At 53.4% G+C, this 24363-nt stretch overlaps 1 protein-coding gene and 1 pseudogene across 3 annotated transcripts in view; both read right to left on the minus strand.

Annotated features, from left to right (window-relative positions):
* Positions 1 to 338: 338 nt before the first annotated feature.
* The window catches only part of COL11A2 (collagen type XI alpha 2 chain), a 29120-nt gene continuing 5095 nt past the window's right edge, over positions 339 to 24363 (minus strand). Inside the window, exons 5-66 of one of the 3 annotated variants that reach the window (XM_011373431.1) lie at positions 23685 to 23876; positions 22740 to 22817; positions 22048 to 22110; positions 21190 to 21369; positions 18795 to 18854; positions 18655 to 18696; positions 18390 to 18452; positions 18010 to 18084; positions 17430 to 17516; positions 17111 to 17167; positions 16878 to 16931; positions 16736 to 16789; positions 16584 to 16637; positions 16348 to 16401; positions 16133 to 16186; positions 16006 to 16050; positions 15829 to 15882; positions 15372 to 15416; positions 15119 to 15172; positions 14878 to 14922; positions 14689 to 14742; positions 14406 to 14450; positions 14145 to 14198; positions 13971 to 14015; positions 13720 to 13773; positions 13272 to 13379; positions 12149 to 12202; positions 11807 to 11860; positions 11669 to 11713; positions 11529 to 11582; positions 11370 to 11414; positions 11174 to 11227; positions 11012 to 11065; positions 10734 to 10787; positions 10219 to 10326; positions 9980 to 10069; positions 9753 to 9806; positions 9412 to 9519; positions 9183 to 9290; positions 8999 to 9052; positions 8842 to 8895; positions 8573 to 8680; positions 8311 to 8364; positions 8017 to 8070; positions 7738 to 7791; positions 7531 to 7584; positions 7077 to 7184; positions 6653 to 6706; positions 6450 to 6503; positions 6253 to 6306; positions 5738 to 5791; positions 5356 to 5463; positions 5196 to 5249; positions 4988 to 5041; positions 4606 to 4713; positions 4399 to 4452; positions 4049 to 4084; positions 3817 to 3870; positions 3434 to 3701; positions 2763 to 2875; positions 2174 to 2380; positions 339 to 1464 (exon numbers count right to left, since the gene is read on the minus strand). In XM_011373431.1, coding sequence (XP_011371733.1) covers positions 1324 to 1464; positions 2174 to 2380; positions 2763 to 2875; positions 3434 to 3701; positions 3817 to 3870; positions 4049 to 4084; positions 4399 to 4452; positions 4606 to 4713; positions 4988 to 5041; positions 5196 to 5249; positions 5356 to 5463; positions 5738 to 5791; positions 6253 to 6306; positions 6450 to 6503; positions 6653 to 6706; positions 7077 to 7184; positions 7531 to 7584; positions 7738 to 7791; positions 8017 to 8070; positions 8311 to 8364; positions 8573 to 8680; positions 8842 to 8895; positions 8999 to 9052; positions 9183 to 9290; positions 9412 to 9519; positions 9753 to 9806; positions 9980 to 10069; positions 10219 to 10326; positions 10734 to 10787; positions 11012 to 11065; positions 11174 to 11227; positions 11370 to 11414; positions 11529 to 11582; positions 11669 to 11713; positions 11807 to 11860; positions 12149 to 12202; positions 13272 to 13379; positions 13720 to 13773; positions 13971 to 14015; positions 14145 to 14198; positions 14406 to 14450; positions 14689 to 14742; positions 14878 to 14922; positions 15119 to 15172; positions 15372 to 15416; positions 15829 to 15882; positions 16006 to 16050; positions 16133 to 16186; positions 16348 to 16401; positions 16584 to 16637; positions 16736 to 16789; positions 16878 to 16931; positions 17111 to 17167; positions 17430 to 17516; positions 18010 to 18084; positions 18390 to 18452; positions 18655 to 18696; positions 18795 to 18854; positions 21190 to 21369; positions 22048 to 22110; positions 22740 to 22817; positions 23685 to 23876 — 4605 coding nt within the window. In that variant the 3' untranslated portion in view covers positions 339 to 1323. The remainder of the gene's footprint in view (positions 1465 to 2173; positions 2381 to 2762; positions 2876 to 3433; positions 3702 to 3816; positions 3871 to 4048; positions 4085 to 4398; positions 4453 to 4605; positions 4714 to 4987; positions 5042 to 5195; positions 5250 to 5355; positions 5464 to 5737; positions 5792 to 6252; positions 6307 to 6449; positions 6504 to 6652; positions 6707 to 7076; positions 7185 to 7530; positions 7585 to 7737; positions 7792 to 8016; positions 8071 to 8310; positions 8365 to 8572; positions 8681 to 8841; positions 8896 to 8998; positions 9053 to 9182; positions 9291 to 9411; positions 9520 to 9752; positions 9807 to 9979; positions 10070 to 10218; positions 10327 to 10733; positions 10788 to 11011; positions 11066 to 11173; positions 11228 to 11369; positions 11415 to 11528; positions 11583 to 11668; positions 11714 to 11806; positions 11861 to 12148; positions 12203 to 13271; positions 13380 to 13719; positions 13774 to 13970; positions 14016 to 14144; positions 14199 to 14405; positions 14451 to 14688; positions 14743 to 14877; positions 14923 to 15118; positions 15173 to 15371; positions 15417 to 15828; positions 15883 to 16005; positions 16051 to 16132; positions 16187 to 16347; positions 16402 to 16583; positions 16638 to 16735; positions 16790 to 16877; positions 16932 to 17110; positions 17168 to 17429; positions 17517 to 18009; positions 18085 to 18389; positions 18453 to 18654; positions 18697 to 18794; positions 18855 to 21189; positions 21370 to 22047; positions 22111 to 22739; positions 22818 to 23684; positions 23877 to 24363) is intronic. The other 2 variants (XM_011373432.1, XM_011373433.1) reach the window with 2 other exon arrangements.
* LOC111747512 lies at positions 19404 to 19522 on the minus strand (annotated as a pseudogene).

Consider the following 24363-nt stretch of genomic DNA (forward strand, 5'->3'; position numbering starts at 1 on the left):
AGGAAAACGTTGTTATTGAAGTGAGTCTCAGTCTCCTCATTTGCGAAGAGTTTAGACTAGGCCATCTAAGGCTCCTTCCAGGCCTCAAGTCCCTAAAGATTGGGGGAGGGGGTTGTGTTTGAGGCACACCCTCTCCCAATCCAGCACTAACGGCAGGCAGAATTAGGGGTATCCATTTGTGATTCTGACCACGTTAGCCAGGTTTTATGATACCCCGGCTGGACAGGCCCTCCAAGAACAGGGATTAAACCATCCATTTCTGGCTCAGCCAGGAAGAGGAGCATTGGATGGTGGATGGGTAGGGATTGAAATAACAACACAAGCACCACACACACCCTAGGAGACAATCACATGTTTTAACTATCAGTCAGAATGGATGCTGGTCATAGAGCTAGACGAGGTCCTGGGAGTCCATTCCATCCATATGCCCCACATTAATCCTTCAATTGCAGGATCAGGGAAGGTGAAGGGATACTCAGGGGAAGGACTGGGGTGGCCAGGATGGCATTAGGATACTCAGGAGGCTCAGGGCCAAGGCGACTTCCCAGCTAATCTGGAAGATATTTCAACAGTCCTCTAGATACAGGCCCTGCACACACCCTTCACAATTCCGTTTCTCCCCCAGGGATTGGCCTGGTCCCCAAGTAACAGGCAGTTTCTGCAAGCCCCAGACCAAGTGAAAGACAGCAGGTATGTGGGTCAGGGAGCCAAACACCCGGTAGGCAGAGATGGGAGAGCCCCACCTGGGCAGAGAGAGTCAGAGCCCTGAGGCAAAGGAGACCATATATTCCAACATTCACAGTGGGTGCTACAAGTTGGGTGTGAGGGAGTTAGGATTCGACTGAAAATTCCCCACGCAGTCACTGAGGAAAGCCCTGAGGCAAGGGGGCAGTGATCCCTGGAGAGCCCTACCGCCAAAGTCCACTGATTTTTTATTAGCATTTCTCTTTATCTTTTTTGTTATTGGGTTTTCCACTCTTTAAATAATTAATATAATTACTTTTAAATACGAAATACAGTGTCTTTTCTCTTCCTCTTGTTTGGGGTGATTGGGAGGTGAGTTTTAAATAGGTGTGTCAGCTGTCTAACAGGTCACAGGCTCCAGGTGGGAGGGCCAAGAGCCCCAGATACCGCCCCTCCCATGGGGTATCCTAGCACCTGCTTCACTCCTCCCCTGGTCCGGCCCTGACTAGGGGCTCTCGGTGCCCTGGCCCAAGGCCCCTTTGATGGTGAGGAGCCCTCTCGGGAAGTAGCACAGAGCTGATGCTGTGGGATTCCAGGTGGGCCTGGTTTCGACTGACGGGGTCAGAGAGAGAAAAAGTGCTAGCCCATGAAGCAGACGGGCCCCAGCAGCACCCCTCCCCGCCTCGGGAGGTTCTCCAGATCTGAGAAGGAGGCATCCAGCACTGGCAGCTGCTCCAGCACAGGTGTTCGCACCTCCAGCACCGTCCGGCCTTGCTGTGTCTTGAGGGGGGAGAAGGGGAAGTGAGGTGGGGAAGTGCACATGCCCCATGAAACCCCACCCTCAGGCCCAGGCTTGTCTCTCCTCTGAGCACCCCGAGAAGCTATTCCTCCAACCGTGTCACATGTTCAGACTCGCTAAATTTTCTTCCAAGGAGTCAGGATCAGAAAAGTTAGGAAGGCTGTGTGCGCCTGTGTGTGTGCTTGCATGTGTGTGGGTGTGCTCATGAGCCAGTCTGTGAGGCTTTGTCTTTGTCTTTGAGATTATCTGTCTGTGGGGGTTACATGAGTCTGTGTGACTGCACAAGGATGTGTGTACGTGTCTGTGGGTGTGCCTGTATGATGACAGCCAACATGATTCCACATGTGTGTGTACCTATGTGACTCCATCCAGGCAACTCTGGAGATGTATATACAAATTGGGGCATCTCTGCCCCTGTGCCTCCATGGAGAGTTGCCGCCTGTGTGCTTCTGCTGGACAACTTGTGCAAATGTGTGTACAAGCCTGCATGGCTCACTTGGAGCAATGCTATGTGCACACAGGTGAACCCCATTTCCATCTTCCCCACTCTATTCACGCCCATCTGAGCTTCCTCAGACAAATGTGACACCAGGAAGCTGGACTCTGGCTCTCCCTGGTGACCCTGCCCAAAGGGTTTTCCTCCAGCCTGAGCCTGGGATCTACCCCTAACGGGCTCTTCCTGCTTCCCACCTGACAGCCATCTCTGAATTCCTTGACATAGGGGCTTGTATCTGGGCTCAGCTCGTCTTCATTGGCCCCCCTGAGCCTCAGGGGGCCTTCCCGGGCCACACCAGAGCACGGGTAGGACACATCCTGGTGGGCAGAGACACTGAGCAGCCGCAGGAAGGTGAGCTGGACCACGCCTACTGGGGAGCCTTCTGAGTCCACATAGGAGAACTGGCAAGAGAGAGGGCTGTGGTCAGAGGCAAAAAGAGCAGCCCGCCGAGCCTCTACTGAAGCAGGAAGCTGGGCCAGGGGCATGAGTGGGGAATGGGTGGGAGGAAAGGGCTGGGGAGATATGAGGGCCAGAACGAGAGCCAGGAGACAGGGTCAATGAAAGGCAAACTTTTGTCTTGAGTTGCCAAGGGAAGGAGACAAATTGAGCATAGGAGGGCTGTGAGAAGGAAAAGAAGAAGGCACAGGAATGGAGAAGGGCCAATAAGTGGTCTCTGCAAGCTCAAGGGCCAGAGAACTTGTCACATAAACCCAGAAACCACTAACACCCCGACAGGGGTACACTATGGGGCAAGGGAGAAGGTAGTCAGGGGCCGGCTCTTACCTGTGTAACATCATCCCGTGGCATCACACAGGTTTCCCCACCTGCTGTAAAGTTGCAGAAAACCAGGAAGGCATCCCGAGCACAGCCCTGGTTGGGGTCAACCCAGTATTCTCCTGTTGGGTGAGGGAGAGGGGAGGGTCAGGGCCCTGAGGGCTCAGACCCAAGATGCTCTTCGCTCCCACATTCCCTCTGTCCCCCGCAGCCCTTCCCACAATGCTCTCAGTTTTCCAGTCCTACTGCTCTCCCACCAGAGCCCCATAACACAGCCCACCCTACTCCAGGTTCTTTCATCACCTTATACCCCTGCCCCATCTCTGACAGCCCTGACTCCAGCACACCCCCAGGCTGTAGGAGCACCGATACTCTCATGCTGGTACAACAAATGTGTGGCTGCAGGTTTGCACACGCCTGTCTAAATGCAAACACATGTATACACGTGTATGTTTATCTATTCCTGTAGATATCAGGCTGATAATGAGCTAGTACACACTGGGAGGACCATATCAGTTACTAAATATTGAAATACTTATGAAGTGATTAGTAAGTAGCTGCTGTTCCACCCTCTCTTCTCCCACCCCAACACCTTCCCCAAGACTCTCCCAACATCCATTTTGCTTGTCCATGCCCATGCTGTTGTTAATATTTTTGTGTCCCCTGAGGCTGACACTGACCATCAGGCAGCTCTGGGTGGCAGAGTTTCAGGTCCTGGCAGGTGCGAGCAGGACTGTCCTGGGTCCCTGTTGGCCGCCTCATCTGCTCTATCTCTTCCCGCAGGGAGTCAAGTGAGCCGAAGATCTCCTCTAGCCCCCCAGGACTGCCCGGCGCACCCCCAGTCGTCATGGCCTCATCTTCCTGCATCAGGCGGCTTCCATCCACTGAGCGCCGAGTCTTCTTGGGCATCTGGATGGGTAGAGGCTGGATCACTTCACCCGGGGGACCCTGGATGGAGGCACAGATGGAGAGGATGAGAGACGAGGTCAGTATGAGGGTGAAGCAGAGAAACACTGGAACAGAGAGGAACAGTCAGAGAAGCAGGCCCTGACTTGTAACTCACCGGGTGTCCTGGAGGGCCCTGGACGCCCTTCTCTCCCTTGGGTCCAGCTGGGCCCTGCCAAAGGAGTAAATGAGGTCACGAAGGGGTCATGAGGTCAAGCATGCAATCAAGATCACAGAAGCGTCAAATCAATATCCAGGCTGGGAACGAGAGTATGTTTGCTCCAAAGAGATAGTGACAAGTCCAGCTTGGGGGAAGAAGCAGAGCTCAGAGCTGGCTGGGGTTCACTCACTGTGGCTCCTTTGGCTCCCTTGGGGCCAGCAGGTCCCTGTGAAATAAAAAAAAAAAAACAAGAAAGAGATGGTCACCACAGGGGAGCGTTGGGACAAGGAGGAATGGAGAGGCAAGGTCATGAGTCCAAAGGACAAAGGGATTCACAGGGGAGTAGGCATGAGGGGACACAGGGACATTGGAGAGACTCTGGCAAGATGGGGGAGGAAACACTGCAGGTATAAGAACATATGGGGGAAACTGAGGCCTATGCTTGTTAGGCTGACAGTTGCCATGGGAGTCATTGGGAGATTACAGAGAGGGGAGCAGTGGGGTTTAGGGGGGTTAGTAGAGGAAAGGTGGAGTACTCACGGGGAGGCCAGGGGGCCCTCCAGGACCAATGGGGCCAGATGCTCCTGGGATACCCTAGGAAAGGGAGGCCCTATTTCAAATGGGTCATCTTCACCTACCCCTCCCTCACCAGACCACTGAGTCTCCACCCCTGATCCCACCTACCCCCAACACTATCTGTACCCTCATTCACCCAGACCTTCTAGGACCAAGCCCTCTTCGACTCACTGTCTCTCCCTTCTGTCCAGCAGAGCCCTGAGGGCCAGGAAGTCCTCGATCACCCTTCTCTCCCTGTTCCCCAGGGGGTCCAATCAGTCCGATAAGACCTGGGTGACCCTGAAGAAGGGGACAGGTGGTCAGGGGGGAGCACAGAGGAGACGCAGGGATGTGGGAGGAGACCACAGGGGTCAGAGCCCAGAAGACAAGAGATACTCAAGTGCAGGGTCTGAGGAAAGAGCAGGGGCTGTGAATAGCCCTCGATGAGTAAGGACCCCCAAAGACTTGGTACTGGAGGCCTGAAACAGAACAGTGGGCACTCAAGGTGCCCGTAGGTTTTGGGGGATAAAGGTGAGAGGAAAGATACCTGGCCACTTGTTCATCTGTCACTCACCTTCTCTCCCTTGGCCCCAGCATCGCCCCGGAGGCCAGGAAGCCCTGGGGGTCCCTGTAAGGAGACAAGGAAGTCATTCTTTCCAGGGAGAGGTGCAAACAAGCTGTTCCCCAACCACTTCTGACTTCCTCGAGGGCTTCAGTTAGATGCCCATGTCCCCAGAGCACTCCCATCCTCACCCACCCCCCCCCAATCCATAGTCACTCACCATGGGACCTGGAGGCCCAGCCTGGCCTGTGGCTCCAGGACGACCTTGCTGGCCCTGCAGATTTGAGGGGAGCACAGAGGTCAAGAGGAATGTCCCCATACTTTACCCCTTCCATAGCCCTTCACCTCTTCCAACCCAGCCTCTCGACACCATGACTTACCACGGAGCCCGGGAGCCCCCTCAGACCATCAGGGCCAGGTTTTCCTGCTGGGCCTGCAGGACCCACAGGGCCTGTCTTTCCCGGGGCACCCACAGCACCAGGATCCCCCTGAAACGCACAGAAGAAATGTCTCCTATGAGGCAGAGGAGGGGGTTGTGGGTGGGGGCAGGGAGTCCAAGGTAAACAGGGTGAGGCAGGGAGGAGAGGCCAAACCCCAGAAGCCCCAGGAGCAAGAACAGGTACAGAAAACCCAGTCCTCCCACAAGGGGCTCAGCCTGGGGGAGGTGGACATGGGGTAGGCATTCAGAGACAGAAGAATCAGGAGTAAAGGGGCAGGAGGATGGAGGAAATGTTCCAGAATCCAGGGCAGACTCTCCCTCACCTTGGCTCCCTTCTCTCCTTGTCGCCCCTCAGGACCAGGTGTGCCAGCAGGACCCTGCGTGTGGAGACAGGAAGGAAGAGTGGATGAAGCCATGCAGAGGACAATTCACAGACAGTAAGAGCTCGTACAGCTTTACCATTTGTTAAAATACTGAATAGTTCTGAGCATCTGGTGAAGAACCACTTGCCCACATACCACCTACTGCCCTACCTCCTACTCCAGTAACTATAAGGTTAATCCCTGGTCCAGCAGGGGCCCTCCAGAAAGCCAGCCCCTTCCTCCAGTGTCCATTGTGATTGGTTGGTACACACCACCACCCCTGGCAAGAACTTACATACCAAACCCCAGGAACGAGCATACCCCAAAATACACAGCACACTTATAAACACATGTGCTCAAGCAAATGTGCACCCTACCCAGGCATCTCCCTGCCCATCCCACCAGCCATTGCCTCATCTTCTGTCCACCCTGCCCAAGGACTGCCCCTCAAGATCCCAGGTTTCTAGCTCACTTACCCGCTTCCCAAGTGGTCCAGGGGGCCCATTCTCCCCAGTGGGACCGGGAGATCCCTAGGGAGAGAGGAATAGGGGTGGGTGAGTGTTTAGCCTCCAGCCAAGGGGCCTCTCAAGAGTGGGGCAAAGAAGAGGGGAAATGAGTCTAAATGCTTGGGCTCAGGGGTAAAGAGAGGGGTCACAGGTCACTGGTCACTCACAGGCTGCCCTGGCTCGCCATCCTCTCCACGGTCACCTTTCACACCATCCTGGCCCTGTCGGGATGAAGCAAGGTCAGAGGCGGGTCCCAGTCTGGCTGGTATCACCCCAAGAATGCTGATCCTCCCATCCCTCTACCTGCCCTGCCAGCTTCCAACAGCCAAGTTCATCAGCCACACAGAAGCCCACCCTGGGTAAGACTCACCCGAGGGCCACCTTCTCCAGGAGGGCCGGGGTCACCAGGAAAACCAACAGGGCCCTAACCAAGAAGGAGGACAAAGGTCAGGCTCACAGCTCCCTAAGCACACACAGAGCCAACACAGAACCCCTTGGGTGCATGTAACACTCTCCCTCTCTACAGACAGTAGTGTCCTTGCACCACCCTAGAAAGAGTCCCCTTCACCTCTTCCCCGTTGTGCACTACGTGCCTTCTAATGCATTTTAACTAGAGGGCGCCTCTCATGTTCTCTCTCTCTGGACCCTAGACCCCCATACACCCCTCCCAGGAGACCCCATCCCAGAGCCTTCCTCCCAGGTATCCCCTATTCTTGGGCTCTAAGATCCTCATACCCACATTCCCAGGTCTTCCATTCACAAGAGCTCCTCTCGGCCCCTCCCCACAAACTCACAGGATTCCCTTTGGGGCCATCATCACCGGTGGGGCCTTTAGGCCCTGGCGGTCCTGCCTCTCCTGGCTGCCCCGACTCTCCTTTCTCTCCACGCTCCCCACGTGGACCCTGGAGGATGAGTGGAGGGTACAGATGGTCCCAAGGGGATCTCGAAGATCAAGGATGCAGCCCCTGCTTCCAAGACACCTTCATCCACCCCCAAATCCCCTCAGTGATGGTGGGATGCACAGAGAAAGACAACCCCAGACAGGGGTCCTCTGGCTCCTCCTCCCTTCAAGGAAGGGATGGCAAGGCTCACTTACACCCAGGGACCAAGCCCCATAGAGAATGGCTGGGGCAAAGACTCCTGGGCTGTAGAGGAATTCTAGCTCCAGGAGGTCACAGGAAAAGTGGGGGTGAGGTTGAGGTGGGGGTGAAAGGAATTGGGGAGAGGTGTCTCAGAGCTATCACTCACCTTGACACCTGGTTCACCCTGGACCCCAGGAGATCCTGACTCTCCTGGCTCCCCCTGCAAGGAGATTGGGGTCAAAATTCCTCCTTCTCCCCCCAAAAAATCTTGACATTCCTCACACCTCATTCTCTTTTGACTGCCAACCAAAATTGGAGGAAGTCCAACCTTCATCCTCCCCAAGAGCAGGCCATTCACCCCCTTCCTAGATACCTTCTCTCCAGGGGGACCCAGGTTCCCAACACCTCCTGGGGGACCTTGTGGACCCTGAAAGAGAAACAGAAATAAGGATCACAGCTTAGGGAAGTAGTGCCATTCTAGAGGCAGAGCCTGGATGAGAGCCCTGAGGTCACAGCAGTGTGACAGTGGGAGGCCCAGGGGCCAGTGGCTTCTCGTGGTACCCGAAATAAGACTAGAGTTTATAGTCTGGGGCAAGGGAGGCAGAGGACTGGCAACATTAATTTGAAGGGACAAGAGGCCAAGAGGACTCACATCAGCTCCATTTGGTCCAGCTGGGCCTCGAGGTCCGGGGGGGCCAGGTGGTCCCTGGGGAGAAACAGATACACCAGAGATTGGGGAGGGAAATGAGAGAAACAGTGATGGATGCACATGAATTATCGAGGGTTGCGCAAGGCAGAGATCCTAGGCAAAGAGGAGGAGGAGCAACAGCCAGGCCAGGGATCAGGGGGCCAGTGGCAGCTAGGATGGGGCTGGATGGGTGGAGGTGACTAGTAGGTGGGTCTTGGGTCAGTAGGAGTCATGCATAATCAGTGAAATCACACTCACCATAGGGCCCACATCTCCTGTTTCTCCCTTCTCTCCTGAGGGGCCTGGCAAACCCTGTGCAGGTGTACACAGCACAGACCTAGCTGATCAACCTGCCCTAGATCCCCCAGTTCCCTCCCTCAGATCCCACATGCTTGCCCCGCCAGTCCTCTGCCCCCCACCTCCCCAGTCCTCATCAAAACGGGGCTAGTAGGGGTCTGGGACAGACATCAGCTCCATCCTGACCCCAATTCTCAGCCCCTATCTCCACTCTTCAATTCACCTGCAGACCAATGGGTCCTGGGGGCCCATTGAATCCTCTTGTTCCTTCATCACCTTTGGCTCCAAAGTGTCCTTGGGGTCCCCGAGCTCCAGGCTCCCCATCTGCTCCCTGAGGAGCAGGGACAAGGGCACAGAGATGGTCACATAGAGCTGGGTACCAGCCCCGAGCCCCCTATTCCCATCCCCAACCCCAGGGGAAGAAGGGAACTGAGGGCAGACTGGGGACTGCTGGGGCCTCTGGTGAGAGTGGGCCAGGCATCAGTCACTCACCGCTGCTCCAGGCTGCCCCACAGGACCAATGGGTCCAGGGGGTCCAGGAGGGCCCTGGGGGAGAAATGAGAGTCAGAGATACCAAGACAGGGAGAGAAACCAGGTGGGAATGAGGTTTAAGGCCAGAGGTCAGAAGTCAAAGATCATAGACACTTACATGTTCACCCTTGTTCCCTTTAGTGCCTTTCTGTCCGGGGTCTCCCACCTCACCCTGGGAGAAGGCAGATGAGACATTAAAGAAAGAAGATGGGGAAAGTGGGGAGAGTAATAAGACAGGCCACGCCTAGATCTGCAATCTCATCTGGAAAGAAGTTGAGTCCAGGGGCTGTGGGTTCCCTCACCTTGTCTCCATCCTCTCCTGCCACTCCTGGGGGTCCAGCAGGACCAGGAAGCCCCACAGGACCCTGTACCCCATCACGGCCAGTCGGACCAATGGGGCCCTTCTCACCCTGTGGGAAGTGAAGAAAGGAGTCACGACCTGAAGATGACCCTTACCCTCAAACATCCCCACCAGAAACCCTCCATAATCTAGCAGCTCTTTGGGGGCCCTAGCAGGGACCCCACACTCACCGGGACACCTTTCTCTCCTGCTGCTCCAGGGGGACCTTGAGGTCCTGGGCGCCCTGGAGGTCCAATGGGTCCTCCTGATCCTGCCGCACCTCGTTCCCCAGGGGAGCCCTGAGAGGAAATGGAGTTAGATCTCCATGGAAGAGACCACAGCCTACCCACACCGGAGGACCCTGACCATTGTTCCCAGGAGAATAGCCCAAAATCAGATGCATTACAGCTGACTCTAGACTCCCTCTGCCCAGTCCACAGCCCTGCCTACATCCAGATGCCACTATTCACCCTTATTCACCCACCGCCTTTCCTGGTTCCTCCCCCACTCCCCCCAGAGACCCCAGACTCACTGCAGGGCCAGGGGGACCAGCCGGACCTTCATTTCCCTTCAAACCGGGTCCACCCTATGAACCGGAGATTTGGAGCAACAGACGTGAGACAGGAAAATGAAACATCACAGGAATGGGGGTCCAGGAAACATGCAGGTTGGGGATGGGGGACAGGCTGAGATGGGAGTGGGTGACTCTGAGGAGCACCAGGATTAGCGGTGACTTGTTACAGGTGGTCTGATACTCACAGCAGTGCCGGGGAGGCCTCTCTCTCCTGGGAAGCCCCTAAGCCCAGCGGGACCATCCTTCCCTGGGGCCCCAGAGGGACCAGGATCACCCTAAAAGGCAAGAAAAAGTAGTGAACCACAGCCGAGCTACCAAATTATGCAGAAAGATCTCTAACATCCCTCAAATCCCCAATTGACCGTACCCTTCAGCACCGCAACCCTGGTCCCCCGAGTTCCCCTCTACCTGGCCCCTTACTGACCTTTGTTCCTTCTTTTCCAGCTGTTCCAGTCAGTCCCTGCTCTCCAGGGGGTCCTGGGGGGCCTGGATGACCTCTCTCCCCCATGGGCCCAGTTTCTCCTGCTGCTCCCTGGGGAAGAAGCAGAGAGATTCTAATCTTAGACCCTTCAGCCCACCTTCTGCCTAAAACAGCCATCCTGGCCACCCTAAAATACCCCTCTAGAACCCCTTTATGCCCCAAAGCTACTGGGAGATTTCTAGGGGCTCTCTGAGGCCCCTGCTCCAGTTTCCAATCCCTGATGTGGAGCAACTACACCACCTCTGTCCCTACTGGGGAACTGCCTCTTCTCCAAGACCCAAGAAAATGAAAACTGGCCCAGGAAATTGAAGTTGGGCATCAGTGCTCCTAATCCCAGGCCCACCATTTACCCCAGCCCCAAGAGGTCCAGGGCAGGGGCTTGTGATGGGGAAAGAGGACAAGGAAAGATAGAATAATTCCAGGGTCTGGGGTCCACTCTCTCCAAAGGGCAAACATACCTGAGGTCCCACCACTCCTGGGGGACCAGGGGGGCCAGTCTTCCCTTGGAAACCCTGAAAGAGGAAGAGAGGAGAGAGCAGTCAGAATACACTGTCAGACATGGACAGTGTGGCAAAGAATCCAGGTTCCCAGAGGAAGGGCAGAGTCGCCCTTCCTTGGCCATGGGTCTGAGCAGCGAGCACTAGGATGCTCTCCGCTCTGCCAGGAGAACCACCCTGGTGGGCCTTCCAGACAGTTCTGGAATTTGAGGGTCTGAGGGAGGCAGGGCATCACGTACCACTTCTCCTCTCTGGCCTGGGTGTCCTGGCAGCCCATCCTTCCCAGGGGGGCCCTGGAAGGGATTCAAATGTCAGGTAAATTCTAAGCAGGGAAGAGAATGGGGAAGAAGGACTCAGAGAACCAAGGTAGACTAGAGGTCAGAGATCAGCGGTCAGCTTACCGGCGGTCCTTTGGGGCCAGGAAATCCGTTGGGGCCTTGAGGCCCAGGGAGACCCTAGAGACAGAGCTGGGTTGAGTCAGCAGAATGAGGTGGGATGCTGGGTAGGGGACACAGCTTCTTCCCTGGGGTAACAGGAAGTTGTTCCAAATGGCTCCCTGGGGAGAGCTGGGGACAAGAAGACTCCAGCAGCACTTACCCTTTCTCCGGGGGGCCCATGAGGGCCATCACCACCCGATGTTCCCTGTGGAGGAAACAGAGTCAGAGGAGGTGCTTTCTAGCTTTCCCGAGGTCAGAGGAGTTGGTGGGGAGGTGGGCTAAGGGGCAGATGGCCAAGAGCCCTGCCAAGACCACTAACCTTAGCTCCAGACTTCCCAGTGGCACCTCGGGGACCCCGCTGACCTCGTGGACCCTGGAAGAGAAGAGAGGAGTTGTCAGAAATCCCCAATACACCCCTTTGGATCTTAAGATACAGGTCTCTCTCCCCACTGCACTCACCGTGGGCCCCCGTTCTCCCCGTGGTCCTGACTTCCCAGACAGGCCCTGTTGGCAATGAAGCAGACAACGCATTACCCAGGGCATGGCTCCCCACAGAGTCGCCCTTCCCTCCACATCCTCTTTCTTCCCTCAGCTTACCCGGGCTCCCTTCTCTCCACCGGCTCCAGGAAAACCAGGAAATCCCAGGGACCCCTGGTGAAAACAGGAAAGGAAAAATTGAGACACGAGAAAAGGGAAGGGCCTAAGAAGGGCCAAAGGAGGTCAGGGGAGGTGATGGAGTCAGTAGTGTGGGAGACCTGGGCTCTGCCAAGAACTAGGTGGCCTTGGACAAACTCCTACTGCTCTCTGAGCCTGTTGCCACCTCTGTGGAACAGGGTAGGCTAAATTCTCTCTATAGGGCCCCCACTCCTCTGTCAGTCTGTGCTTCCTGCAATCAGGTATCAGCAAAGGAAAAGGAAGAGAGGATACAAATTGCATCACCTTGGGACCCTGGCGTCCAGGATAACCAGGCAGACCAGGAACACCCAGCTTTCCCTGTGGAGGGACAGGGAGCAATGAGGAGCGAGAAGAGCCACAGATACCACCCTACTCCTGGAGACCCCAACCCTCAGAGATGGGAGCCAACCCCAATCCAGCAATGCTCCCCACTAAACCTCCAGCCCCTGGCCCCTCATCTCCTGCCTCACAGTCTGCCTGGCTTTTGTAAGCTCTCCTTTCTGAGAGCAGATTTTCCCCAACTCTAGTGCTAGGATCTTGCTTCCCCTGTGTCTGGAGACTAAAGTCTGCAACTCCATCAAGTCCTTGGAGTTTGTGATCTAGTCCCTGCCTACCCATCAACCTCAGCTCCATCTTTCCCACAAAGCTCCATCTCATGCTCCACAAAGGCCAGTCCCCTTGCAGGCCTCCACACAGCTTGGGATAACCTCTGCTCTCTCTGTTCATGCCCTGCACCACTCCAGCTCCCCCAGTATGCACCCCCTGCCTCTTGCTTCAGGGCCCATCTTGCTGAGGCAGCTGTGGAATGGAGGTTGGGTGGTGTGGGGATTCTGTAATCTGACTGCCAGGGCTCAAACCCTGGTTCTGCCCTTCACTGCCTGTATGACTAACAAGTGTCTCAACCTGCTGGTGCCTCTGTGAAACAGAACATTAATTGTGCCTACCCTACAGGATCAATATGACAAGTTAGCAAGATGCTGGCACATAGTAAGTGCTCAGTGATAGTTAGCTCTGAAGATTTCAGAAATTATCAGCTCTTGACTTTCTTCCTTCTCAGAACTCCTACTGCTCTGAGTCTGGACACATTTTCACGCTGCCTTGTACACACAGTAACCCTATGACAGCCTCTACACCTTGTCCCCATCAATCTATTGTAAACTCTTTATGACAGGGACTTTTCCTTGACTTCTTATCTATTGCCCCTCAACCCATCAGCGTCCAAGAGATGCTTTATACAGAAAGGAGTGTAATTAACACATGGTCATCTTCAATTGACTTGCTGACTCCAGCTGTTGGCACCCCATGCCCACCCTGATTCCAGTGCCCATGCCCTCATCTCCTCAACATCCCTAGAGAATGCAGGCACAGATCCCTTATCCCCCATCACCTTGTCGCCCATGAGCCCAGGGGGCCCAGGGTCTCCAGTGGGTCCAGTGCGTCCCTTTGGCCCTTCAGGACCATCCTCTCCCCTGGAACCAGGGACTCCAACCTCGCCCTGAGTGAGAGGGTTGGAGAGGTGAATGTTGGGGACAAGGGGTGGGGTCTGGGCCCCAAGTGGAGAGGCCTGGTAAGATCCCTGGTAAGACTGAGTGGGATTGGCAGGGATCCCAGAAACTATTGCAGGACAGGGAGCTAAACAGGCCAGAGAGAGTGTAGTGATTGGAGGGACACAGACTGTGGAATTGTCATCCTGCTGGGAACAGGCCCTAAAGGGTACAGAACACTGGCTATTGGGACTCCAGGGTATCAAGGGAATAGGTTGATAATTAGAAGCTCCAAAGTGCAGGATCATTAGGACTAAGAGTTGGGAGGCCAGTGTGGGAGTTTCTACTTACCCTGTCACCTTTAACACCCATGTCACCTTTGAAGCCGGGAAAGCCATCATCACCCTAAGAAAGACAGGGTGACAACATCACAGATGATAAAAGGCCAGAAGGTTAAAATGGAGGATTTCGAAGAACATAGGAGGGAGGGTAGATTGCAGTAGCTGAAGGGCAGGCGGGAGGGAAGGAAGGAAGGAAGAGAGGGACAGAGAGGTTGGTGGTGCAAGATGGAGGTGTTGGGAAGTTGGGGGCACACCGCTCACCTTTTCACCCTTATGTCCCTTCAGACCCCGAATTCCATCCACACCCTAGAATTAGAGAGGAAGATAGAGACAGAGATCAGGGCCAGAGGTTGGATTGGGGGTACTGCATTCCTAAGGCCGCCAACTGGTTTCCACAACCATGGTCCTTTATTTCCCAGCCTGGTGGTCTGTTACCTTGACACCTCGAGGTCCTGGGTATCCTAGAGGACCCTGAGGTCCAGATGGACCCTGGAAGAAGAAAGAGAGGTATCTATAAAGGAATCACAGGGTGTCGCTGTGGGGGCTTCAGGGACTGGGAGAAATAAAAGTGACAACATCGGAGAACACCGTCAGAGCCACATGAATGATGAGATAAGGGAATCTCAAGGACTTTGAGGCCCCAGAGTCTGAGTGGAGATCCCTTCATGGGGTAAAAGGAGATATGGAAGATCTCACCTGATTTCCTTTGGTTCCAGGAGGACCTTCCTTCCCGGGGTGGCCCTGGGGGTAAGTGAAGGAGAATGTGACCACTGGCCCCTGTCACTTTTCCTGCACCTCTCCCTATACTTCAACCAAATTTCCCTGTGACCTGATGAAGCCGACTGAGCATGGGAGGCACCATCAGTCACCTCCCAGTGCAAGGTACACACAGTATAAATAGACACCGAAGGTGCTTGGGTGTCATTCAGTAGATGGAGGGTCAAGGAATATTTGGAATGAGAAGTGGGAGCTCACTCACCGGAGGTCCATCTGAGCCAGGCATGCCAGGTAGCCCTGGTTTTCCTTGAGGACCCTACAGGGAGATGAGGAGGCTCAGGGTCACCAGAGGGGTCAGGTCTGAACATGGCTAAAATTCCAGCCATACATTTAGGGCCCTCCTGACACAACTCCCAGGATATCCCTTGTCCCCCAGATCGGTACCACTTACCTTCTCTCCATGAGGGCCAATGGCACCCTGGGGCCCGGGGAGACCCTACACACAGGGAGAAAGAAGTTGCAGCAGCCCTGCAGGGGTGGGCGCTTTCTCCTCCAGCCAATATCCCCCAGTCAGAGCATGAGCAGTAAAGACTTGAGACTCTTAAATTCCTGTCCCCATCTGGGATCAAGCATACTGCGAAAGCCCAGGAGAAGTCACTAAAGTTAGGGAAAGAGTGGACAAGACAACTCACTTGAGTCCCAGGAGTGCCCTGTTGTCCAGGAGGTCCTGGCTCTCCCTGAGGTCCCTAGAAACAGGCAACCAGGCAGTTGTCAGAAGAAGATGGTGTCAAAAAAACTTAGGGTGGACAACTAAGTCTCAGCAGGGACGGCCAAGAGGGCAAGAACCAGAGCAGGCAGGGGATCAAATGGTGGTAAAGGGAACGAGGCCTTGGCAGGGAACTATGGGGCTAAGGGTTGGGTGGGGTCTCCATGCCAATCACTCACCAAGCTCCCTTTGGGACCATGGGGACCATCCATGCCTCGAACTCCCTGAAATATGAGAGGGGCATAAGCAGGCTGAAAGGCAGGCCTGGGCCCCGGAGGGACCTGTGGTTTCTGAGAGGCCTGGCCATTACTGAGGGTGGGACAGGGCAGAGGCACATCCGTCAGACCTCCAGTTCATCCCAGACCTAAACAAACACAGCCGGCCCAGATCCACAGGGTGTGGGTCTGTGGGTCTGTGGGTTTGTGGATTTTTGTTTTGTTTTTCTTGAGGAATTTTTTTTTGGCTGTGCTCAGAGCCTTCGGTGCCCTGCACCATATGGCCCTGCAAGGGTACTTGGGGGTGGAGGCTGAAGCAGGGGTAGGTGGGAGCCAGGGAGGGGGAACTGGAGAGGAGGTAGGAGCAGTTAGGAAGATAAAGAGGTAAGATCAAGGTCAGAAGTCAGAGACAGTCACTTACCGGAGGTCCAGGAATACCAGGTGGGCCTTTAGGGCCAAGGAGGCCTCGAGGTCCCTGCATTCATATGAGGGAATAATATGGCATGCATGGGTGAGAGAAAACGTGTTTCTTTCATATCCATCCCTCCTCTGGAATCTCCAGAGCCCTACACCACAATCAGACTCCCCAGACACTCACCGACTCTCCAGGCAGCCCCCGAGGCCCAATCTCCCCATCGTCTCCCTGGAGGAAGAGGACATGGTGAAGTGGCCTCGTCTTCCAGCCCTCTCCTATACCGAGCCCATGCCTTGGCCACAATACTTACCCGCTCTCCATCCTCGCCAGGAGGCCCAGGAAGGCCCTGGGCACCAGTATCACCCTGGAAAATGGATGAACAGGTCAGAGGGTCCTCAGAGGCCCCGGCACACAGGCAGGCACTGACCCTCTTCAATTAACTAACCGATCTCACTCACTGAGCTCCTACTGGGACCCTCGGCCTCCTTCCCTTGCCTTGAGATCCCTAGTCCCCAATATACTTACCCTGTGTCCCTTCTCCCCAGGAAGCCCTGGGAGTCCATCAAAGCCTCGGTCACCCTAAGGGAAAAAGAGGAAGCCTACATGAGGTCCCAGTCCCTTTCCCACCCTATCCCTTCCCATTGTGTCCTGAGTTAGGAGGGGCTACTTCATGAGGGAACCTGGGGAATTCAGTTTCCGGAAAACAAATGAGCTCAGATGGGGCTGGGAGTTAAGCATCAGAGAGGGGCCCAGCCTATCACCTTCACTCCAGGTTCTCCAGGCATCCCTCGGGCTCCATCAGCACCCGCTCGGCCCTGCAGATGCAAGGGAAGTGTCAGAGCAAGCAGGGGACAGTCCTCCATGCTCTTTGCCCCATATTCCAATATTGCCCATCCCACCCCTAGTCACTCACCCTTCTCCCAGCCTTTCCAGGAGGGCCTGTGAGGCCCTGAGGTCCCCTGGGGCCCTGGAGAGGGAGAGTTGGGGAAAGGGTTAATTGGCATACACAGAAGGGAAGGCAGTAGGTTGAGGATCTGATAGGTTGAGGGTGTTACCTGAGGTCCTAGGTCTCCAGATTCTCCTTTCAGGCCAGGGCTTCCAGGTTGCCCCTGTGAGAGAGAAGAGAGAAGAGAGAAGAAGAGTTGGCTATATTGCAGGACATACCCAGCAGTCACCTCAAAGCCCTCTCCAAAGCAGCAATATAACTTTTGTTTAGTTCCTTTCCAGAACTATCCATACTCCCACATACAAATAAAGAACCCCCTACCCCAATACCCCACTCACTCACCAAGGGTCCAGGGCGGCCTGTGTATCCCATGGGCCCAGGGGGTCCACGGAGTGCCAGCTGTCCAGGGTAGCAGGGGACACAGCAGAGCTTAGAAGAGGCAACTGGAGAACTCCCAACCCCAGTACACCCTCCATATTTGCCTTTCCATTCCTGATTCTTGTTCCACTGCCCTGTATTCTCCCTAACCTCCCTCTCAGCCCCAAACCAACCCAGACCTTCCCCTGTGCAACATTCACTCCAATACTTCCAACCCCTCCTAGAGTCTTCTCTTTCTCCCCATACCGCTTCCTCTACCGAGATCCACTCCAGCCCTACTCACCCGTGCCTGCTGCAGAACTGCCTGGGCCTGAGCCTCCTGGGCAGCCACCACAGGGCCCTTCTCACTCCCACCACTGCCAAACCGGAACTGAGGGGCAAGAAGAAAAGGTCCAGGTTCCTTTCCAGGAAATACATGTGACCTTTCCAGCCAGAGATATCATCCAGCATTTCTGCCTGATCTCCCAGGCCTTCGCCCTGATTGCCCACCCCCATGGCCTTCTCCAGCATCTTCCACTGGAGGTTTTCAGATAATCACTTAGAGGTTTCCGAAATTTAACTCCTGTCTTCCTCCCCCACTCTCTAGCCTCTTCCTCCCAAAAGACTCTCCTTTGGTTCTAGACACCCTGAAATATAGGATTTTCTGCCTGGTTCTGGACAATCTGAGTTTGATTCTAGAAGATCCATGTTTGCTTCTAGGTCATCTAATGAGGCTCTAGTCCCACCACCTCAAAGATAAATCTCTTTGGGTTGACGGTCTTTAGAGATGCTTCAGCTTTCCTGACCTTCTAGTCCTTGGTGACACAACACAATTCCCCTGTCCTCCCCTTCAGCCCATTTCCAAAGCCCAGATGATAACTCACTGGGAGCATGAGGGATGTGCCGGGAGGGCCAGGGGCCCCATCCGATCCAGGGAGCCCTGCTCGGCCCGGGGGGCCCTGGAGTAGAGAGACAGTGAGAACAATATATGACAGATAGGAGAATATTAGAGTCCTAGCATCATTTTGAAACCCTTCTCAACAGGATAAATGCAGGCTTCTCTAGATCTTTTCTGAGCCCCACCCCACCCTAATGGGAAAAAATGAGGGTAACCCCAACCAGTCTGCCCTCCTTTCTGAGTGCTGGGAAGCACACCAGCCCCTTATTCATTGATCAGCCAGCTAATGAGAAATTACTGAGTGTGGTGCCCCCATTGGGTACTAGTGGCTCCTCTGCAGCCCCCACCCCCCACATATTCCCTTACCCTCTCGCCAGGGTCTCCAACGGGGCCTGGGTTGCCCTGGATGCCAGGGGGACCAGTCAACCCCTGAGGAACAAAAGAATAGGGGGTCAAGTGTGGGCATTCACAGAGAAGAGGGGTATGTGGCTGAGGGGCTCCGAGAGCTCTGACTGGAAGGACACTCAAGAGTTCTAAGAAGGCCTGGGCATATGTAGGGAAGGCACAGATGAGTGTGTAGAAAGGGTTTCTGAGGAAATAATGGAGGTGTATGGGTCACGGCTAGACTCACCGCAGGGCCTTCTGGGCCAGGTGGCCCCTCCACTAGCATACCCTACAAAGTCAAGGGTTAAAAGTCAGAGGCTATGGCTAGGACTCCAGCTTCTTTCCCCTATTCCCACTGCCCTCATCTCAGTGACCAGAGTGACTTACAGGTTCCAGCACCGCAGGCTCCCCCTTCTCACCCTTCAGCCCCCGAGGTCCATGCGCAGCCTGAGGGAGACACACATGTAACCCCCAGTGGGGCCTGTGAGCAGCCAGGACACAGGAACCACCCCCATCCTAACTCCCACCTTCATTCTTAGGTCCTCTGAAGCCTCCCTGACCCTAACCCCAAATCACCCACCTCTCCCCCAAGACTCTCCTAGCACTGCCAAGGAGACCTCAGGGGTCCCCATCCCCAAATTTCCAGCCCCACCTCAGCAAACACAACCTTCTCACCTCCCTGAGAACCTCGTTCATGTAGGTCCTCACACTCTTGCTGGGATTCCAAACCTCCCAACCTTCCCAAAGTCTCTTCTGGAAGACCTTACCCTATCCTCTCAATTGTCCTCTGATCCCAGGAATCTTTAGAACTTTAAGAAACCATTAACTTCCTCACCCTTACTTCAACCCACCAAATAAGAATCTCTCCAAGATTTTTATTTTAATTTTTTAATTTTTATTTTTATTTATTTATTTTTTTAGGCAAGGCAACTCTTGGTTGACCTCACAGATTGCAAGAAACTTGTCAGCTTATAATCCCTTATTTTTTATTTTTTATGCATACAGCACCTGGTCTTCCTAGGTGGTCTCCCGTTTAAGTACTAACCAGGCCCGACCCTGCTTAGCTTCCAAGATCAGACAGGATCGGGCTTGTTCAAGGTGGCTTGGCCGTAGACGAACCTCTCCAAGATTAAGGACAGATTTTTATTAGGGTTTGGAGAGTGAACATGGATCCATATGATAATCTGATGTAATCTATAGTCTTCAGAAAAGAAAAAATTGTATGCTCTTATGCATAGCATCCTTCTTAGAAATTCAAGGGGTTCACAAGTTAAGAACTCCTGGGAGGTTAAAAATCTACACTCTGAGTAGATTTAGAGGGCAGTCTCCATTGATATCCCACATTTAGACCCCATAACTGGTTTTTGGAAAACTACATCTCTTGGGCTCAATTACTCAAATCTCAGAGCAAATATCCTCAAGTCCCCAGAGTTCCTCTCCCAGCAAGGATGCTGCACCCTCCCTCTGGTCCTCATTTATACTCCAAGCCCACCAGTTGCCTCTATTCCACACTTCCACTCAGGGCCCACCTCAAACTCTAGGGCCAGAACCAAGATAAGGACAAGGAGAATGGAAGACATTTATTACCACCCCAAAAATCTCCCAACAAGAGCTTCAGAATACCCCGCTCTACCTCCATCCCGACCAAACGGTAATGACCAATTTTCAAATGCTCCCGTATCACAGATCAACCCCAAATTTCCAGAAAGCAGCATTAAAAAAAAAAAGCAGCAGAGGGTCAAGGGTGGCAATATTTGAGAAGGAAGATATGGGATGAGGCAGCAGGATAGAGGAAGCAGCTCTAACTGCAAGGCAAGCAAAAGATGAAATGGAGTAAACAGGAAATATCCAAACTGACAGGGAGGGGTTGAAGACATGGGAAACAATTAAGGGAACTAGAACGAAGGGACAAATACTTGGAAGCAAGAGTGATGTGGGGGCCAAGAAAAATTAAACATGGCCAAAATGGCTAGAAAATGAGCTGGACAGACAAGAAGTGGTTGGACAGACAGGAAGCAACCAAGAAAAGAGAATCTAGGAAGCGGACCTTCAACAACAACAACATGACTACCATGATCAAGAGAAAGAAGAAATTTACAAAACAGACAAAAAGTGACTCCTGGAAAGGGCACTATGGCAATGAAAGAAAATTCTAGAAAACACAAACATTAAGGCCCACAATGGAAACTTTAGGATTTGGATGACCTTTGTGATTTGGAGACACACAGGAAGGAGCTTATTATCAGAGGAAATTGTCCCAGACAGCATGAGAAACTAGAGTTAAAACACAAATGACTGTGTCCATTCTGACACAGTCACCAAAATGAATGCCATGACTGGAGAAGACAGGAAGGGACAGACAGAAAGTGGCCCATAGGTTACAAAGTGTGACAAAGGAAGCTAAATCATGAGGCAGCAACATAGATAAAAAATTGTTTGACCAAGAAGAAATGATGGAGACAGATTGAAAATAGACGCAAGGTTATTGACCAAAAGCTTTATGAAATCCAGCTTGATTGAGACAGGAAGTAGTCATAGATTTTTTAAAACTCCCATTGTCCTGGGCAGCAGGATCCATAAGGAGTCACAGGGTAAGACATTTGGCAAGGGAAGGCAGGAAGTAATATTTTCAACCAACATATACATTTTATGTGGATAGACAATGGCAAACCACCAGTGGGAAGTAGCTCACAGCTAACAGACAATAATCAAAAACAACAGAAAGAAATTCTTGTAACTCCCACTGGAAGTCAAAAATGGAAAAGGAGCTCCTTTCACTTACGGCTCCTGGGTAGGCTGTCTCCGCAAAGAGGGCAGGGCCAAGCTCCGTCTCCTCACGATAATCGTCCCCATAGCCATAGGTGTAATCGTAGGGCCCTGCTGGGGGGTCTGTGGCACCCTCCCCATATTCCTCTGCCAGGAATCTGTCAGCTGTAGAGGGGACCTGGAGATCTGTCTGCTCCTTCCCGGAGATGGGGAGGGAGAGGGTAGATGGGGGCATTAGGGCTGAGAGGAGTTTTTCCCTGGATCCCAGGGTGTGAAAACTTCTAGCCCAAAGGATTCTGAGGGTAATTGATTGGAACAGGGTTTTTTCTCCCAAGAACAAGAGGATCAGTTGCATAGAAAGGTGATGGCCGTGAAAGACCCTAAATCAAGAGGAATGTCCAGAAAATGGGCCTAGTGGAAAGAAATGGTGGATAACAAGAAGGGTGGTCAGAGGGCTGGACACAGAGTGGAAAGTCCATGAACATACAATAAAGGAGTCCAGAAAATGATGAAAGAAATGGATGGAAAGATTGGGAGAAGAGAAAAAGTGTTAGAATTAGACAGAAAATGGCTCCTAGGAATGGAAATATGGCACAGGAAGTAAAACCATCTGACACCAACATGGAGAGGAAGTTACTCCATAATCAAAGAATAATGGAAGGAGATGTGGACACTAAAGAAAAATGGCTGTACTGAGAGAGAGAAACAAACTCATAGGTCTAAAGTGACCAAAAGACAGAAGGCCATAAATGAATACGACAAAAAGCCCTCCAGCCAGAGGAGGGGCTGATTCATCAAGATGACATGGGGCCTGAGGGGTGGATCACAGGTGCTCACTGCCTCCAGTTGGGGTGAGGGTCGGGGATAGAGTTACCTCCTCAGGGGGTGGTAAGGGGCTTGACTCCAGGACTCCTTCCTCTTCACCTGGGGAGGGGTACTAACCCCAAGGGGAAGAGGGAGAAGGGTAGCATGTGGGAAGGAAGAAGAGAGGTTAGAAATAAGGGTGGCAAAGCAGCACCTTGTCCCCCTCCCTGAGAGCAGTGTCTGTGCTGGGGGATGGGGGAAATCTCAGATCTTGCAGCCCCTTTGGAGGGGGAATAGTTTGGGGAGAGTGAATCTCCGAAGTCATAGAGGTTTGGGGGCAGAGATCTGGATACCCCAGCTCTACCTGCCGGTAACCGCTGCCCCCGGTCCTGTGGAGGGGCCGGGCAGTTGGGGGAGCTGCCCGCCGAGCTGGATGTCGGGAGAGGGGAGGGTGGTCCCATGCTGGGCCAGAACCTCCAATTCGAGAGGGTCTCCGGCCTGGTGAGGGGGACGCCTGCCGGGCTGCTGACCTCTTGGCAGGTGGGGAACGCCTTCGGGGTGGGGTCTGACGCCCCCTGGGGGAAGGGAGAGCCCTGTGCTTGGGGCTCCAAGGCCGCTGCAGCAGAGAGACATGGGAGGGGATATTGAGGAAACTCTCATAGTCTAAGTATACGGTGTCTCTTTCTGCAATTGGTGTCATAGGAGATGTTTGTACAAGGAAGCGGGAGGAACAGGACAAAGGAGAGGATTCCTCAAGTTTACCTGGTAATCAGGGGTCGTCCCCGCAGTCATCACAGCATAATAGGGGGGCTCGTGGTCATAGTAGAGAGACTCAATGGGCTGGGGTTAGGGAAGGGGCAGTGGGAATAGGTATGAAGGGGATGGAGGAGCGGGGAGGAAGGGTGGAGTAAGGGAGATAAGGAGATGGTGTGGGATTGGGAAACAGGGCGGGCATGGAGTTAAAAAATAGAGATTTGGGGATGAAAGGAGAGGTTGGGGGACAGGAGAGAGACGGGTGAGGTAAGAAAGGGGGCATGGGGTCCCGCATGGGAGACAGAAGCAGACACAATTAAGAGATTGACCCTCCAATCTTCAAACCACTGACCCCATCACATTTGTCACCTAACCTTCGGAACTCCACCCAATCCAGATCTTCCTTCCCTTCTCCCATGCACAGAGCTCCAGAGAGGGCCCTGCCCCAACACTTCCACAGACCCACCATTCTTTTGGGATTTCCCCTATCTCCAACTCCTTCCTCATTTCTCCTTCTAGGTCTTACCATTTCAACTTCTTTCTGTTTCAGCCTCTCCCCTACTCTGGTCTCCCATTCTCTGTCCCTAAGTCTCAAGCTCCTAATCTCTCCCCCAGTCTCTTAATTCAAGGAAGGGATGGGAAACCCAAGGACACAGTTCCAGGAAGACTGGCAGAGGAGAAGACACAAGGAGGGGACACAGCTCCCAGCCACAAATTCTTCATAATGACTCTTTTTATTTTTAAATGAAAATAAAAAGGTGAATGAATGAGGACTGGGGGGAAGGAGTGATGGGAATAGGTAGGTATGCCTGGGGAGGGACACTAGAGAGGGGAGAACAAGAGCCCAAAATAGACTGGGGAGCACTGGACATTGGGGGAATTCTCCTGGGGCTATGTCTGGGCATCTTCCCTCCCTGTGTAGTCTGCAGTTTGGGGTTCACCCAGCTCCCTCACCTGCCGCTGGGGCTCCTGGTTTTGGGGCCTATGAAGTCTTGATGGTTGCTGCTTTGGAGATCTCTGGGCCCTGTGAAACTGTTGTTTCTGAGGTCTCTCCCTCCAATCCCCCTCACACTCCAGCTCCTTCTGTTCACAGGATCCATAGGCAGCTTGCACCCCCGGAATAATGACAAGTTCCTGGACATCACCCTTTAAAGATATGAGGGAGGAACACAAATGGAGGGAAGCAGAGAAGGGTTCAAAGAAAGACCAAGGGTATATAGTCTGGGACAAAATGTAGGAAACCAATCCTAGGTAAAACCATTTAATGGGAGAAGATCATTATCAGCCCTCCCATGTACACAGCCCTTTTCAGTTTTCAAAGGACCTTCTCATTCATAATCCCATTGGTCCTTCACGATAACTGAGAAAGTCAGTAGAACAAGGGACCTTTTTGCCCATTTTTCAGATACATTCCATTCATTCAGAAAAGCTCAAAAAAGCAATGACTGCTCCAAGGTCACTCACAGTTGTAGAATCAGGACTAGAATTCAAGCCATCCAACTCTAAATTCAACACTCCTATCCCCTGTCCCTGTGGTAATGCTTGAGCCTTTTCACAGGGGCTTCTGGAAACAGTGGCCCAGCCTTGGTTGCATTGACCTTCCACTGGCAATGATAATCAGAATTCTCACAAC

Source organism: Pteropus vampyrus, unplaced genomic scaffold (assembly GCF_000151845.1).
Source record: "Pteropus vampyrus isolate Shadow unplaced genomic scaffold, Pvam_2.0 Scaffold225, whole genome shotgun sequence".
NCBI lineage: Eukaryota > Metazoa > Chordata > Mammalia > Chiroptera > Pteropodidae > Pteropus > Pteropus vampyrus.